Source organism: Hemitrygon akajei, chromosome 21, assembly GCF_048418815.1.
Source record: "Hemitrygon akajei chromosome 21, sHemAka1.3, whole genome shotgun sequence".
Lineage (NCBI taxonomy): Eukaryota > Metazoa > Chordata > Chondrichthyes > Myliobatiformes > Dasyatidae > Hemitrygon > Hemitrygon akajei.
The window spans coordinates 50765329-50780611 of NC_133144.1; the positions used below are offsets into that span (position 1 = coordinate 50765329).

Genomic DNA, 15283 nt, shown 5'->3' on the forward strand with positions numbered 1-15283 from the left:
TCAGATTCCTCCTTCTCTAAAAGCCTTTGACTTTTCCCACCCACCTGGCTTCCCCAAACATCTTCCAGCCAGCTGCCTCCTTCCCCATCTTTTTATTCTGACATCTTCTCCCTTCCTTCTCAGACTTGAAGAAGGGTCTCAGCCCGAAACGTCAACTGTTCATTCATTTCCATAGATTCTGCCTAACCTGCTGAGTTCCTCCAGCATTTTGTGTGTGTTGCTTTGGATTTCCAGCATCTAGATTTTGTCATGTTTAAAATTTTTTTGGTTAATGGTTTTGTCAAAACTAAACTATTTGCCTTTTTGTCAAAAAAAATCTTTTTGTCTACGGATGCTGCCCAACTTGATTACTGTCAGCATTCCCTGTTTTATTTTCACTAAATTTAAAAAAAATTCTTACTGCCATTTACCATTATTCTCAAACAGCTTTTGTATGTCAGGCCTATTTAATATGAATAACACTGACTTTCAAAGATAGTTAGAAGTCACATTTGTAGCAGTCATGGCATCTTGATCTGTTTTGGTGATGCTTGTTGCAGAGTATTTACAGCACAGGACTTGGTCTCTTGGCTTAGTTGGTCAATGCATGACACCAGAGATTCTGCAGATGCTGGAAATGCTGGATAAGTGTATGGACAGGAAAGGAATGGAGAGTTATGGGCTGAGTGCGGGCCACTGGGACTAGGTGAGTGTAAGTGTCGGCATGGACTAGAAGGGCCGAGATGGCCTGTTTCCGTGCTGTATTGTTATATGGTTATAACACACACAAAATGTTGGAGGAACTGAACCAAAAGCATCAAAAGTTTATTTTCCTCCATAGCTGCTATCTGATCTGCTGAGTTCCTCCAACATTTGTATATGTTGGTCACTGCATGAGCCTCCATCTGCCCCATCAATGTGTTCTTCTCTTCCATGCTCCCTCGTGTTTGAAAGGTCTAGATAGAGTGGACATGGAGAGGATATTTCCAAATAGTGGGAGAATCTAAGACCAGAGGGCCCATCCCTTTAGAACAGAGATGAGGAGGAAATCTTTTCGTCAGAGGCTGGAGAATCTGTGGAATTCATTGCCACAGACTGCTATGGAGGCTAAATGAGGCTATGGAGGTATATTTAAAGTGAAGTTAATAGGGTCTTGAATAGTAATGGTGTTAAAGATGACAGAAAGAAGCAAGTAAATGGGGTAGAGAGGGAAATTAAGTCAGCCATGATCGAATGACGTAATTCTACTCTAATGCCTTATGATTCTATGGTGTTTCATCCATATTTTCTTAAATACATCTGTGCTTCTCTCTTTAGCTAATCCCCATGGAAGTGAGTTCAGCATGCCTATTGTTTCTTTTGAATTCCCCAGTGGGCTTTTTGTGACGATAAATAGACCATTGACCCTCTATTTTTAGCTTTCCTTCACATCTGATTTGACCCCATTCATAATCTTGAAGATATTGAGGGAGGGTGAACTAGATCTTCAACTTAAGCTTCCAAATGATTATAAGCACTTAAGCTGTTCTGTGTAACTGGAAAACACCAGTTACCACTGTATTAGGTACTTCCTACATTGGTCACCTGCTGCAGTAGCCCATCCACTGCAGGGTTCAACATGTAGTGTGTTCAGAGATGTTCTTCTGCATGCCACAGTAACTCAAATAATACGTGGTTATTTGAGTTCTGTCACCTTCCTGTCCAGCTTGAATAAGTCTGGCTGTTAATGAGCATGTGTGCAGTGTCCTAATAAAGAGGCCACTGAGTGTATTTAACTTCCATTCAACATCATAGAGTTGCTGGACAGGGCATTCCTTGATTATCACCAATTCCAGATTAAGGTGGCATTACTGAAGTTGGGTAATTCAAAAAGAAAGAAATATGACTAAAAGCATTATTAATAACACTTTTTCTGAGGTAAATTGTGGTAAACAATCACTGCAAACAATGAAGAGGCAAGCGAAGCTGACTCAAGGGATGAGCCGTGCTGGTGTGTCACTGAGTCAGAGCATAATGTGTTTGGGATGGTTTTGGAGATGGAGTTAGAGTGAGTGATTCGGAGGGCAGTGCACCTAAACTGGGTGTGAGGTTGGATCATTCTCAGCACCAATCCAATTTGGAGAGGTCAAGAATGGCTTCAGGCTGGGCAGTGAGATCTAGGCCCAGAGCCCGTTGCTATGGCAGGAACCGGGCCCTAGTCCAGGGGATGACCTGACGGACAATTTAAACACCAACCCAGGTAGATTGGGTTAAAACTGGTTTGTCCATGGGGTAGGCTGTAAACAATCACAGTCCATCAGTGGGAGCAGTTAGAGAGGAGAACACGGACAAAAGAAGGTGGAAGTTGCAAAATGTGGACAGGAGCAGGAGGACAAGCCCGGCAGGTCAGGCTGGACACCTCCTCCATATCCACGGAAGAAAAAAAAGTGAGTTTAAAAAAAACCAAGCTGAGCTAATATCACAGCAGGATGACTGATATAGACAGAGAAATCATGTTCATGAAGTTGTAGAATTCAGCACTGAGTCCAAAAGGCTGCAATATCCTCTTGACAGAAGAGGGAATGTTACTCATTCCCTGCCACTTTAATTCCCCCTCCCACCCCCATTCTGATCTACTGGTCTGTGGTCTCCTGTACTGTTACAGTGAGTGTTGGTACAAACCAGAGGAATAACACGTTCTGTTCTGCCAAAGAGAGTCTAGTCTCCAGTTCAGTTGCTGGAAGGTAGCTCTGGAAAAAAATCAAGGCACAGAAGCAAGCAAGGAATGTTTGTTGAAGACTTTTTTATAGCTTCAAATTCCTGGCCACCAACATCTCAGAGGACTGATCCTGGGCAAGGCACATTGACACAGTCACGTCACAGACACACCAGCAGCTCTATTTTATTGGGAGTTTGAGGAGATTTGGTATGTCACCAAAGATTCTAGCAAATTTCTGCAGATGTATGGTGGAGAGTATTCTGACTGGTCACATCCCTGCCTGGTAATGTTCCCTCTAAGTTTTTTTTTACAGCTGGGCAGACAAACCACTGCTTTGAGCAGGAAATCTTTACCTGGCTTGCAAACTTCGCAGCACTTTAAATGTTTAAATGTTTTTTAAAAAAAATCCAGCCATGTGGCAACAAAGGCTATGTGCGCGGGAGCATTTCCGATTTTGCGTGGCCGCGCAGCTCAGGGGGAACACTGCTTTGTGGTATGGAGGCTCCAAAAGTGCGCGATCGAAAAAGACTATAGAGGGTTGTAGACTCAGCCAACTGCAACATGGGCCCGAGCCTCCCCACCACTGAGATCATTTTCCAAAAGATGGTATCCATCATGAAGGACTCCCACCATCTGGAACATGCCCTCTTCTCACTGACACATTGTTCCTTCATCGAAGAAGTACAGCAGCCTGAAGACCAACTATCGACATTTTCAGAACAGCTTCTTTCCCTCTGCCATCAGATTTCTGTAAGGCCCATGAACACACTGTCAATATTCCTCTTTAGCACTATTTATTAAATTACTGTAACTTGTCATTTTTTTAATGCCTTGTACTGTACTGCTGCACCAAAATAACGAATTTCACACCATAAGTCAGTGGTAAACCCGATTCTGATTCTGCTATTGAGAGGAATATATTGAGCTCCCCCATAGATTCACCATCAAAATGCTGGAGGACCTCAGCAGGCCAGGCAGCATCTATGGAAAAGAGTACAGTCGACGTTTCGGGCAGGACCCTTCCCCCGTAGATTATTTGGTTGACCTTGGAAAAGGTTGGCAGAGACAGACAGCACACAGGTTGGCCTGCTGAATCCACAAGACCACCAAACACCAATTTGCACTCATCCTTCATGAATCTCATTCTCCTTGTTCCCCCGTTCTACCAATCCACCTGCTCACTAGGTGCATATCTTCGGGATGTGGAAGAACCCAACACAGTCGGGGAGAATGTGCAATCTCCACTTAAACAGCACCCAGGTCGGGATGGAAGCTGGGTCTCTGCTGGGAGGCAGCCGCTGGACTACTGTGCCACCCAAATGAAGGGCTTTTAAGTACCTGACTGGCCAGAAAAGGAACTGAATGAGCAGGTGGTCTGTGTGATGATTCCATCGGTAATCTATCCAGCCCAAGTCAGCAGTTTTCACCCACTGCGTGCTCCTTCTGGCTCTCAGGGAGGCTGTCTCTCCATCAGAGCTCCACCAAGACGTGGCGGAGAGTTATCTTCTGGAGAGCTGCTGTGTGATGGTGAGACCTTGGCACAAGGCAGGTCAGAGGTGGAAAAGACGCCAGTGGAGAGTATATTTTACAGCTTCTCTGCTGGATGAAATCTGTCAGCTGTTGCTTTGCTGCCACCTAGTGGTCTACACTACACACTGTGGGCAAGGGTCTGAATGTATTCCACTGCCTCATCTTTTCCTGCCTGCCCTCGAGGTATCCGTTTTTACAATTTTTATCTGTGGATATGAAATCCCCTAATGACCTCACCCCTCCCCTTTGGATTTGTTTACAGCCCTGGATACTTTTATGATTCTCCAGTTATGAAATGTTCCTTAATTAGCTTCCTCTGCCTTTAGCAACTCTACTTCTCATTTCTCCTTCACAACGTTCTTCAAATCTGCCCTAACATCTGGCTCCAGGATTGTATTTCTGATAATGTGCGGTTAAAGCACTATAAGATGTGTTTTTCTAGGTTGGGACAGATATATGAATGTTATAATTTCCTGTTCTCTTGATAACTCACACAGTGATAACATGCGTGCATTCAGTACTGGAACAAAGGAAATTGTTCCTGTCTCTCTCACTCTCACAGTAGTTCATTGTGACACTGTTCATTTTCTACTATTTCAGGTTTTCTTCCATGCAGAGGCTATTCAGTCCATTAAACCACTGATTTCCCAATAGTTGGCCATGTTGACCAATGCCTGACCTTGCCTTACAAGCTCTTCTCTCTTGCATGCCCATCCACTCCCTCCAATTCCCCTGCCACTCACCTGCACAAGGGACTATTAACAGTGGCCATTTAACCTCCCATAAGTCTTTTGGATGCTGGGGAATTGCACATCGTTGCAGGGAGAGCCTGCAGACTCCACACAGATAGTACCCAAGGTCAGGATCCACCTTGGATTGCTGTGAGGCAGTAGTGTTAACTTGTGCATGTCTGTCATAGACACAACATTCTGCAGAGGTGGGAAATTTTGAACAATACTCACAGAAAATGCTGGAAGAACAGCAGATCAGGCAACATCTATGGAGGGAAATGAACAGTTGACATTTCAGGACTTGACCCTTCATCAAGACTGGAAAGGGAGGGGCAGGAGCCAGAATTAGAAGGTGGGGGAGGGGAGGTGTACAAGTTGGCTAGTGACAGGTGATGGTTGGATTGATGGGGAAGGGGGGATGACAGGTAAAAAAGGTAAAGATCTGAAAAAGAAGAAATCTAGTAGGACAGAACAGTGGAAGAAAGGGAAGGAGATGAGGAACCAGAGGGAGGTGACGAGCAGGTCATGACGACAATGGTCTCTATCCATGTACCTGTCCAAGTGTATTTTAAACATTGTAATTGTACCTATCTCCACCATTTCCTCTTGCAGCTTGTCCTATATATCCACCACCCTTTGTGGAAAATAAAGTCAGGTCCATTTTAAAGTCTTTGTTCTCTCATCTTAAATCTATCTCCTCTAGTGTTAGACTGCCCTATTCTGTAAAAAAAAGACTATGACCATTCACCTTATCTATGCCCCTCATGATTTTATCCACTTCTATAAGGTCGCCCCTAAAGCACCTACACTTCAAGGGGAGAAAGAAGGTCCCAGCTTATCCACCCTTTCCTTTGAACTCATGCCATCCTGTCCAATGAATCACCCTTCCCAGCTTATTGGTGTCCTTCCTGTATCTGGGTAACCAAGACTGCACACAATACTCCAAATGTAGTCAGACTGGCAATTTGTATAATATAATATTCTCTCCCAATGAGACCCTGTGAGTTGATACTTCCCTGGGCAACTGGATCCTTGACTTCTTGACCAACAGAATATTGGAAAGGAGAGGCAAAAACACCTCTGCAATAATTCTAAACACTGGTGCTCTGCAAGGTTGCATCATCAGCCCCCTACTCTACTCCCTGTGCACTGATGATTGCATGGTCAGATTCTGTGCCAAGTCCATTTGCAGATTTGCAGATGATACCACTGGAGTGGACCACCTCTTAAATAACAATGAGTTGGAGTACAGAAGGAGGTAGAGAGCATAATAAAATCTTTAAGGTAATGGAGCATAATTGGGCCATTTGGCACATCGAGTCTACTCTCCCATTTCATCATGGCTGATCCATTTTTTCCCTTCAGCCCCAATCTCTGGCCTCTCCCCTCTCCCCCCACCCTGTATCCCCTCATGCCCTGACTAATCAATCAAGAATCTATCAACCTTTGTTTCAATGGCGTGGTGTCACAACAACAACTTTTCCCTCAATGTCAACAAAACAGAAGAGCTGATCATTGACTTCAAGAAGGGGACAGTGCAGATGTTACTGTCAATATCCGCAGTGTTGAAGTTGAGAGCTTCCTGAGTGTGAACATGTCCTGGTCTGTCCTGGTCCAACCACGTTAATGTCAGTGCCAAGAAAGCTCACCAACACCTCTACATCCTCAGGGGACTTAAGAAATTTGGCATCTCCCTCTTCGCAATTTTGATTGAAGCTCTATAGAAAGCTTTCTGTCTGGATGCATTACGACTTGGTATGGCATCTGACTGCAAGAAACTACAGAGCGTTGTGGACACAGCTCAGGATGTCACAGGAACCAGCCTCCCCTCTTTGGACTCAGTAAAGCAGCTAGCATAATCAAAAACTCCACTCCATTAGGCAGAAGATAGAGCACCTTAAAGCACGTACCACTAGGTTCAAAGACAGCTTCTATCCCACTGTTATCATAGTGTTGAATGGACCCCTTATACAATAAGATGAACTCTTGCCCTCACAATCCACCTTGTTATGATATTGTACTTCATTATTTACTTGAACTGCTCTCTTTTGGTAGTTTTTACACTTAATTCTGCATTGTTTTTGTTTTACCTTATTCTAGCTCAGCTCACCGTGTAATGATTTGATCTGTATAAACAGAATACGAGCTTCTCACTGTATAAGTGACAATAATAAACCAATACCAATATGTTGGGACGTTGATGCTGCTGGACTAGCTGGGGGTCACTCCGGAGGGGGGAGTCAACGTTCACAGCAGAAAGGTCATGCCAGAGGCAAGGGGGTCAGAGACCACTCAGTGAGCTATCAACGGGAATGGTTGAGTGGGGCTGTTGATCCTTTGACTATTGTAAAGCTTGCTCTTGCAGCAATTTTCAGGAGAGTTCGTCGCAATCCCAGGTGATCAGTAAACATGCGTTGATCTTTAAATTTTACAGAGAAATTGGCTCACGAAGAAGCAACGTCAATGAATGATGTTAAAATCCTCGTCCAGCAGCTCTTCACCACTTTGCGCATCGAGGAGCACCAGCTGAACAAGGAGCGGGAGCTGAAGAGGCGAGTGGAGGAGCTCCATGCTCAGATCGAGCCGCTAGAGAAAGTGAGTAAACTTGTACATGGCCCACGGACCACCAACCATGAGACTCCACAAATGGACATAGGGCTTTGCCAATGGGGTCAGGGTGAACTTCAAAATCAGAAAGTTACAGCTATGTAGAGCAGAGCTAATACAGTAATTGTGGGGGTAATTAAGTGGAAGAGGAATTTGTGGAGATAGATGTTTTTCCAGATGAATATGTTGAAGAACCAGCATAGGTAAAAACTATTTTGGATTTCATTGTGTGTAATAATAAAGGGTTACTTTTGTTGACAAGGGTCCTTTAGGAAAATGTAGTCTTAGTGTAAGGTTGATGCTTTAGTGCTGCTTGTGGGTGGAAGGGGGGTTTGGGGTTCTCATGTTTTTCTGTCATTCATTCTTTGGGTTTTTTCCTCTTTGTTTTGTGGATGTCTGCGAAGAGTAAGAATTTCAGGTTGTATACTGTATACATTCTCTGACATAAAATTTACAAGGATGTTGCCTGGATTGGAGAGCATGCTTTATGAGGGTAGGTTGAGTGAACTTGCCCTTTTTTCCTTGGAGCGATGGAGGATGAGAGGTGACCTGACAGAGGTGTAAAAGATGATGAGAGGCATTAAATATGTGGATATCCAGAGGCCTTTTCCTAGGGCTGAAATGGCTAACATGCGGGGACATAGTTTTAAGGTGCTTGGAAGCAGGTACAAGAGAGATGTCAGAGGTAAGTTTCTCACTCAGAGTGGTGGGTGCGTGGAATGCATTGCCAGCAATGGTGGTGGAGGAGGATACAATAGGGTCTTTTAAGAGACTCTTGTATGGGTACATAGAGCTTGGGAAAAAAGAGGACTATGCAGCAGGGAAATCTGAAGCAGCTTCTAGAGCAGGTTACGTGGTTGACACAACATTGTGGGCTGAAGGGCCTGTAATGTGCTGCAGGTTTTCCATGTTCTAAAATTTACCCATTGAACCATTAATGTGACCAAATTTCACATTGGTTGGTGCCAAAGTCATGTTTATTGTCATCTGTCCAAGTACAAATAGTTTCTGCATAGATGAAATTTAACTATTTGCAGCAACAACACACACGGTATCAGATGAGCAGCATTCACAGGAAAAACATAAAGACAAGTTATTCACAATTTTTGACAAGGAAGAAAGAATGCAATTAAAAGCAAAATAAGGCAACAAAGTCCAATTTAGTGGAAAGCTCCAAGTGGTCATGGTTTTGTTAAACTGCAGTGAATTGAGGTTGTACCTGTTGGCTTATGAATGAATGGTTGAAAGGAAGTAGCTGTTCTTGAACTTGGTGATGTGGGAACTTCAGGCCTCTGTACCTCCTGCCCAATGGTGGCTGCAAGCAAGTTTATTGTCTTAAATATAAATGAAGTAAGCTATGAAGGCATGAGCAGAGAGTTAACTGTGCTTTTTTAGCAGATACATTAAAAGAAATGACAGTGGACAGGCGATGATTAGCTTTTAAAGAAATAATGTATTGTTGCGCAAAAGCCTTTTAAGCTGCAAAAACTGAACAGGAAAAAGTAATTTGCCTTGGAGGACGAAAAGAATTAAAGATGGTGTTACATCCAAGGAAAAGTAGCCAGAAATAGCAATAAGTCTGGGGAACGGGAGCATCTCAGAACTCTGAGGACATCCACAAAATAAAGAATATGGAGGTGACTAAAAATAGATGTAAAAAGGAAAAGGCAGTGAGGGAAGGTGTAGGTCCCTTGTAACGAGATGATAACATTTATATTTGTGATTATGGAAATAGCAAAGGAATTCAGTGCTTACTTCTCATCAGTCTGCACTCCAGGCACAGAAAGCCTGCCAGATATAACCAAGTATTAAAGGTCCAGTGAGAACGATCTCTGAAAGAGCTAAGAAGTGATCAAAAGTAGTTCATGAGCTTGGAAACTTATAAAACCCAAGGACCCAATGAGCTACAGTCCAGAGTTCTGCAAGAGCTGGCTTTTGAGGTAGCAGATATTCTAATTATCATCATCCTAAATTTATATTCTCGAATTCCTTCAATGGATTGAATGTTATCAAATATGGTTGCAGTATTTAAGAAAGGAAGGAGAGAGGGAAAACAGGCTTCCTCCTTGCCTTTCTCCCATGCATTCTCTCTCCTTCCTCTAACTGACTCCTTCCACCTATCAGCTGTCAGCATCTCATTTCATACAGCCCTCCCCACCCACCTACCTTTCCCTTTACTTGGTTTCACTTATCATTTGCCAATGGTCCTCCTTTCCCTCACTGACCTTCTCATCTTGGCTTCCCCTTCCTTTCCATTCCTGATGAAGGGTCTCGGCCCAAACATCAGCTGTTTATTCCTCTCCATAGATGTTGCCGGACCTTTTGAGTTCCTCCCAGCACTTTGTGTGTGTGTATGTGTTACAAAGTACACCAGCTTCCGGTTAATTGAGCCATCCATTAAATCAGGCAGCCACTTATTTGGGACAACTGTTAAAAAACAAAAAACAATCAAGAAAATAGCCAGGATTCTTGTTGTTTATTTGAGACACTGTGCCACTTAATAAGTACGGGAGACTATTATCAAACAGTTTTTAACTAGTGTCAGTCGTATGCACTTGATGCCTGATAAACACTATGCCAAGCTTAGAGTGAACAGGTTTTAAATGTCGTCAGTTGTGTGTGTTTGTGTTCAAAAATCTACATTTTTTTTAGTTGTCAAGAAATAAGCAGTAAGACAAATCAGAACTATTTTGCTCTCTGCGGTTTCAAGCATTCGGGCTTGGAGATGCCAGAACTAGCTGGGAGTGAAAATGAAACAATTTCACTACTTCAAAAAGTTAGGAAGAATTTGAAGGTATCGACAATTATCTTGAATGTCACAATGAAATTGAAGATTTGGAGGATGCAATTGTCAGTACCGATGTCTGAAGGCAGACCATTATCTGCACTAGGTGTTTGTGCTGATTTTATTAATTTATAGTTAATCAAAAGAACACAGCAACATACTCCAGATGAGTTCCTTTATCAATAACTATTAGGAGCTAATACACAGTTTTATAGAACTGTATTGGTAGTGTTCTAATTTGTTCTGTATTTCATTCATAATTTGTTACTCTCTAAAATGGTAATTTGTCTTTTTTTATACCTTTATAATATTTCCATGAAACTTCGTCTTGGTCTTGGCAACTCCCAATTAAACAGAATCTTCTGTACTTGTTTGCCTTTGGTCAGTGGTAGGGAAATGCTGGTATCTATAATGAAGGATGTAATAACAAAAGAATAAGATAGGCCCAATAAGAAAGACAAATCAGGTCTGACTAAACTGCTGGAGCTCTTTGAGAGTGTGACTAGTAATAAAGAAAAGTGGGGTATGGTGGTGTGTGGATTTTTGGAAGATTCATCACTGGAGGTTGGTTAACAAGGTTCGAGCACCTGGGAGTAGAGGTGGGCAGAGAATTGTCTTTTGGCCTGAAAGCAACATGTGGCAAGTCTGTAACGTGGACTATTGCAGGGGTCGGTTCTTAGGCCACAGCCAGATTGTTGATACAGATTGTGAGAAGCCAAGGACAATCAAGCACCATACTTGCAAGTTTGTTGTTAACACCAAGCAAGATGGAATAGGGAGGGATTGCATCCATTCTAAATAGTAGCATCACACTGTCGTAGGAAAGTGGTATCCAGCATCAGAGATCCCACCACCAAGACCGTGCTTTCTTCTCACTGCTGCCATCAGGTAGAAGGTACAGGAGCCTCTGCTTCAAGAGCAGTTACTACCCCTCAACCAAAAAGCTCTTGAATAGAAGATGATAACTACACTCACTTGCCCCATCATTGGAATGTTCCTACAACCAATGATCTCACTTTAAGGACTTTTTATCTCATTATCTCATGTTCTTGTGATTTATTGCTATTTATTTGTATTTGCATTTGCACAGTTTGTTGTCTTCTGCACTCTGATTAATATTGATCCTGTTGCAGTTACTATTCAATAGATTTGCTGAGTATGCCCTTAGAAAAGTGAATCTCAGGGTTGTATATGGTGACATATATGTACTTTGATAATAAAAATTTACTTCGAAATTTTAACTTTTAATGCTACTGTAGTGACTGTGATGCATGTTCAATTCCGCTGCTGTCTGTAAGGAGTTTGTACGCTCTTCACGTGACTGCATGGGTTGGCTTGGCATGCTGTGGTTTGCTCCCAGATTTCTGTACCCCATAGAACTGAGGAGTTCTGGTCATTGTGTTCATTCAGTTGATTTCTGGACATTAATGAAAATGAGGAGTGTGGGGTTGGAGCAGAAAATAGTGGTGCTGTGTTAAAGATGAGCTCCAGTCTTAGTGAATGGACGTGCAGACTCAAAGGGCCAATGGTCTCCGCCTCCTCGTCCTATTGTTCCTCATGTTGTATGTTACAAGCCATCCTGGTGCTGAGTCGGGGTGGGTGTACCAGCCCTACCTGACTGGGTGAAGATAACCTGGATTGGCTGCAGGGATCAGGTTGAGCTTGGAGCTTCCCTCTGGGTTCAGTGTGGATCTCAACCCTGACAATGGGTCACTATAGGCATCAGGCCTGATGGTGGGATCAAAATGTACCCTGGCCTTGTGCTGATTTTTAAAAATCTCTGTATAGTTATTGAATTCATTGCTGCAAGTCCTATTGCCTGAACCTCAGAAAGTAGAATCATTCATGCAAGTCCTTTCTGAAAGGCTGATTCACCCCTTGTGCTCAGCACCTCTTATTTTTGGTTTCCCTTTCTTCTCCTGCAGGTCAAGTTGGAATTGGACAGGAAGGCGGAGAAGCGATCAACCTGGGTGCTGTGGGGCGGGATGGCCTTCATGGCGACACAGTTTGGGATCTTGGCTCGCCTCACCTGGTGGGAATATTCCTGGGACATAATGGAACCCGTCACCTATTTTATCACCTACGGCAGTGCAATGGCAATGTATGCCTATTTTGTCATCACACGGCAGGTAAGCCCAAACATTGTGGGTATTCACTAATCTTCCTCATTGCCAGGAGTTTCATAGAAAAATAATTTCAATATCCTTCTGGAAATTAGTGAAGAATCTGACATCAAGGTACAGACAATATGACCCATCTTCTCTATGACTCCTCCCGACTTGTTTCATCTGCAGATCTGATTGAAAAAATTCTCGGGGGAATGGAGGTAAAAACGTTCACTACTCTTTCTTGATTCTCCAGGTCAGTTCCTGCTTGGACTTGGCTGATCTTTCTGTCATTATTACTGTGGTGTGAGGGGCAGCATAACTACCAAAGCATTGAGGTTTGCAGTGGAGTTTTGGTGGGCAGTTGTCCTTTAATCCATTGAAAAATGTACCCTGAGTACTCTTTTCAAAATGTTTACATGTCTTTGTATATGATATTGAGATTACTTACTGTACTTCATTCTTCTGTTATGTGCCGTGTCGTATGACGTAGGTGATCATGGTCTTTCCATGACCGTGATTGTTCTTGGCAAAACTCTTGTACTGCAAACAGGAAATAACTTGATGCCATTTTGCAAATGAAAATTTTTACTACATTACCTTATACATAAAACTAAAGAATATTTTCTACTTCAGATCGATCACATTTAACTATTAAACTTTAAAATTCCATAATTTCCAAAGATTTCTTCTGTTACCGCAAAACTCTTAATTCACCATACTCATGACTTTAGTAACAGAAAAGCAAAATTTTTGGGATTGTTGGATGTTATTCCTACGAATACATTCAAATACTTTTTTAAAAATTGCAGGCATAGATTTTCCATTACCTGTGGTAAGTTTAAAGGGAACTTGGGTACTGGGGCCCAGTGAGTTGAAAAGGGGCACGGAATAATTTCTAAATGCTGGGATTTTTGAGTAGTTAGGGTATTAATGTTTTAAATTTCAGAACCATTTTCCTCCTTCCCTAGTGAAATGCTTGTTGAGGTACAATTTGACACAAGGTCACCTTTTAACATCTGTCAGAAAAACGGAGAGCGCACAAGGATCATTTGTGGACTTGAGCAGCTAACCTCAGGGGGTGTAACATTTCAGCAGGTCTGTCCTTGAGGTATTTGTTACAAGGGTTGCCCCTTAGTAATAATGATCAGTTAGGCACAGAAAGAATCTGTATTTACTGGCAAAACCTTTATTGGTTCAGTTCAGAAGCATGTGAATTTACACAACTGAATAACTGTGTGCACACCACCTCCCTCACTTCTATGAACAGCCAGAGGAGAAAAGGTAATACCTGAGGGGACAAAAGGCAACCCTGGCCAGGCATTCCTTATAATTTTCATAGTGGTAGGTTTGTTCAGCTCCTTTTTGAACGTTATTATTGAATGTGCTTCCACTGACCCTCGGGTAGATGGAGCTCATCAGCCTGGGAGGGCAGTCCATCTAAAAGAGGGAAAACTCTGATTTCAAACCTCCGCTGCCTTGCAGCCATACCCACTCATGGGAAAGGCTTCGGGAGTAAACCCTGAGGACAAATCCGGAGCTGGAGTCCCTAAGGCAGTCCGATGTTGACTTCAGCCTCATTCTGGCAACTCCTGCGATGACACTGGTGCCAAGCTGTATCGGCCCTTGGACAACATCGGTATCGTGGAGAGGGGAGACTTGCAGCATGGCCAACTGCCAGTCTTCCATACAATCCTGCCCAGGCCTGCGCCCTGGAGAGGCCACTCCAGCAGACTTTCCAGGTGCAGGTCCATGGTCTCGCGAGACTAACGGATGCCACCGCTGACCTATCACACTTCCAGATTACCACTACTGTGTTTTAGATAAAATGCCTCCACGCCTATAGTTCCTTATCCAATTAGACTGATGTATTCTGTTTGCAATCCTACCTCATTATTGAGTGGTTGTGTGTGCCCTGACCTTGTCCCTTTTCCTCCACAGGAGTACATTTATCCTGATGCCAGAGACAGACAATACTTGCATTTCTTCCACAAAGGAGCCAAAAAGACGAAATTTGATATTGAAAAATACAACAGGCTCAAGGATGCGATTGCTCAGGTAAAGTCCAGATTATAGCAGAGACTGATTTCCAGTTCAATTATGTGACACGTGTCTGCTTTGTGCAGAGCAGTGAAAGGAGCCAGCCACCTCTCAAACTGCCCTCCTGTCCCATCTGTGAAAGGATATGTGATTCTCACATTGACCTTATTAGCCACTCTAGAGCCTATTACAGTAGAATCAAGTAGTCCTCAGACTGTAGGGCTGCCTAGAGGGAGCATATGGAGTAGTGGGGCTGTGCTGGAACACAGTGCACTGAATGGAATATCTCACTGTCTTGGCTGGAGAGGCTCCTGTGTGACTCTCTGTAGTATGCAGGGTGAGGTTGAGATAGCTGAGGGGCAATAACTGTTCCTGAACATAGCGGTGTAGTCCTGAGGCTCCTGTACCAGATGGCAGCAGTGAAATGAGACCATAGCCTGGGTGGTGAAGGTCCTTGATGATGGCTGCTGCTTTCCTGCAACAGCACTCTGTATAGATGTGCTCAGTGGTGGGGAGGGCTTTACCCGTGATGGGCTGAGCGGCATCCACTACTTTCTGCAGGATTTTCCATTGAAGGGGATTGGTGTTTTCATATCAGCCCATGATGCAACCAGTCAACATACTCTCCACCGCACATCTGTAGAAGTTTGTCAAAGTTTTAGATGACAGGCTAACTCTTCGTGAACTTCTAAGGAAGTAGAGGTGCTGCTGTGCTTTCTCCGTAATGGCATTTATGCGCTGGGCCCAAGGCAGATCCTTTGAAATGATAACTCGGAGGATTTTGAAGTTGCTGACCCTTTCTACCTCT

The 15283-nt window shown here is 43.3% G+C and overlaps 1 protein-coding gene across 1 annotated transcript in view; it reads left to right on the top strand.

Annotated features, from left to right (window-relative positions):
- Positions 1–15283, top strand: part of mcu (mitochondrial calcium uniporter) — a 199726-nt gene that overhangs the window by 180898 nt on the left and 3545 nt on the right. The window contains exons 5-7 of the mRNA XM_073025387.1: positions 7373–7533; positions 12256–12459; positions 14377–14493. Of these exons, the coding sequence (XP_072881488.1) occupies positions 7373–7533; positions 12256–12459; positions 14377–14493 (482 nt within the window). The remainder of the gene's footprint in view (positions 1–7372; positions 7534–12255; positions 12460–14376; positions 14494–15283) is intronic.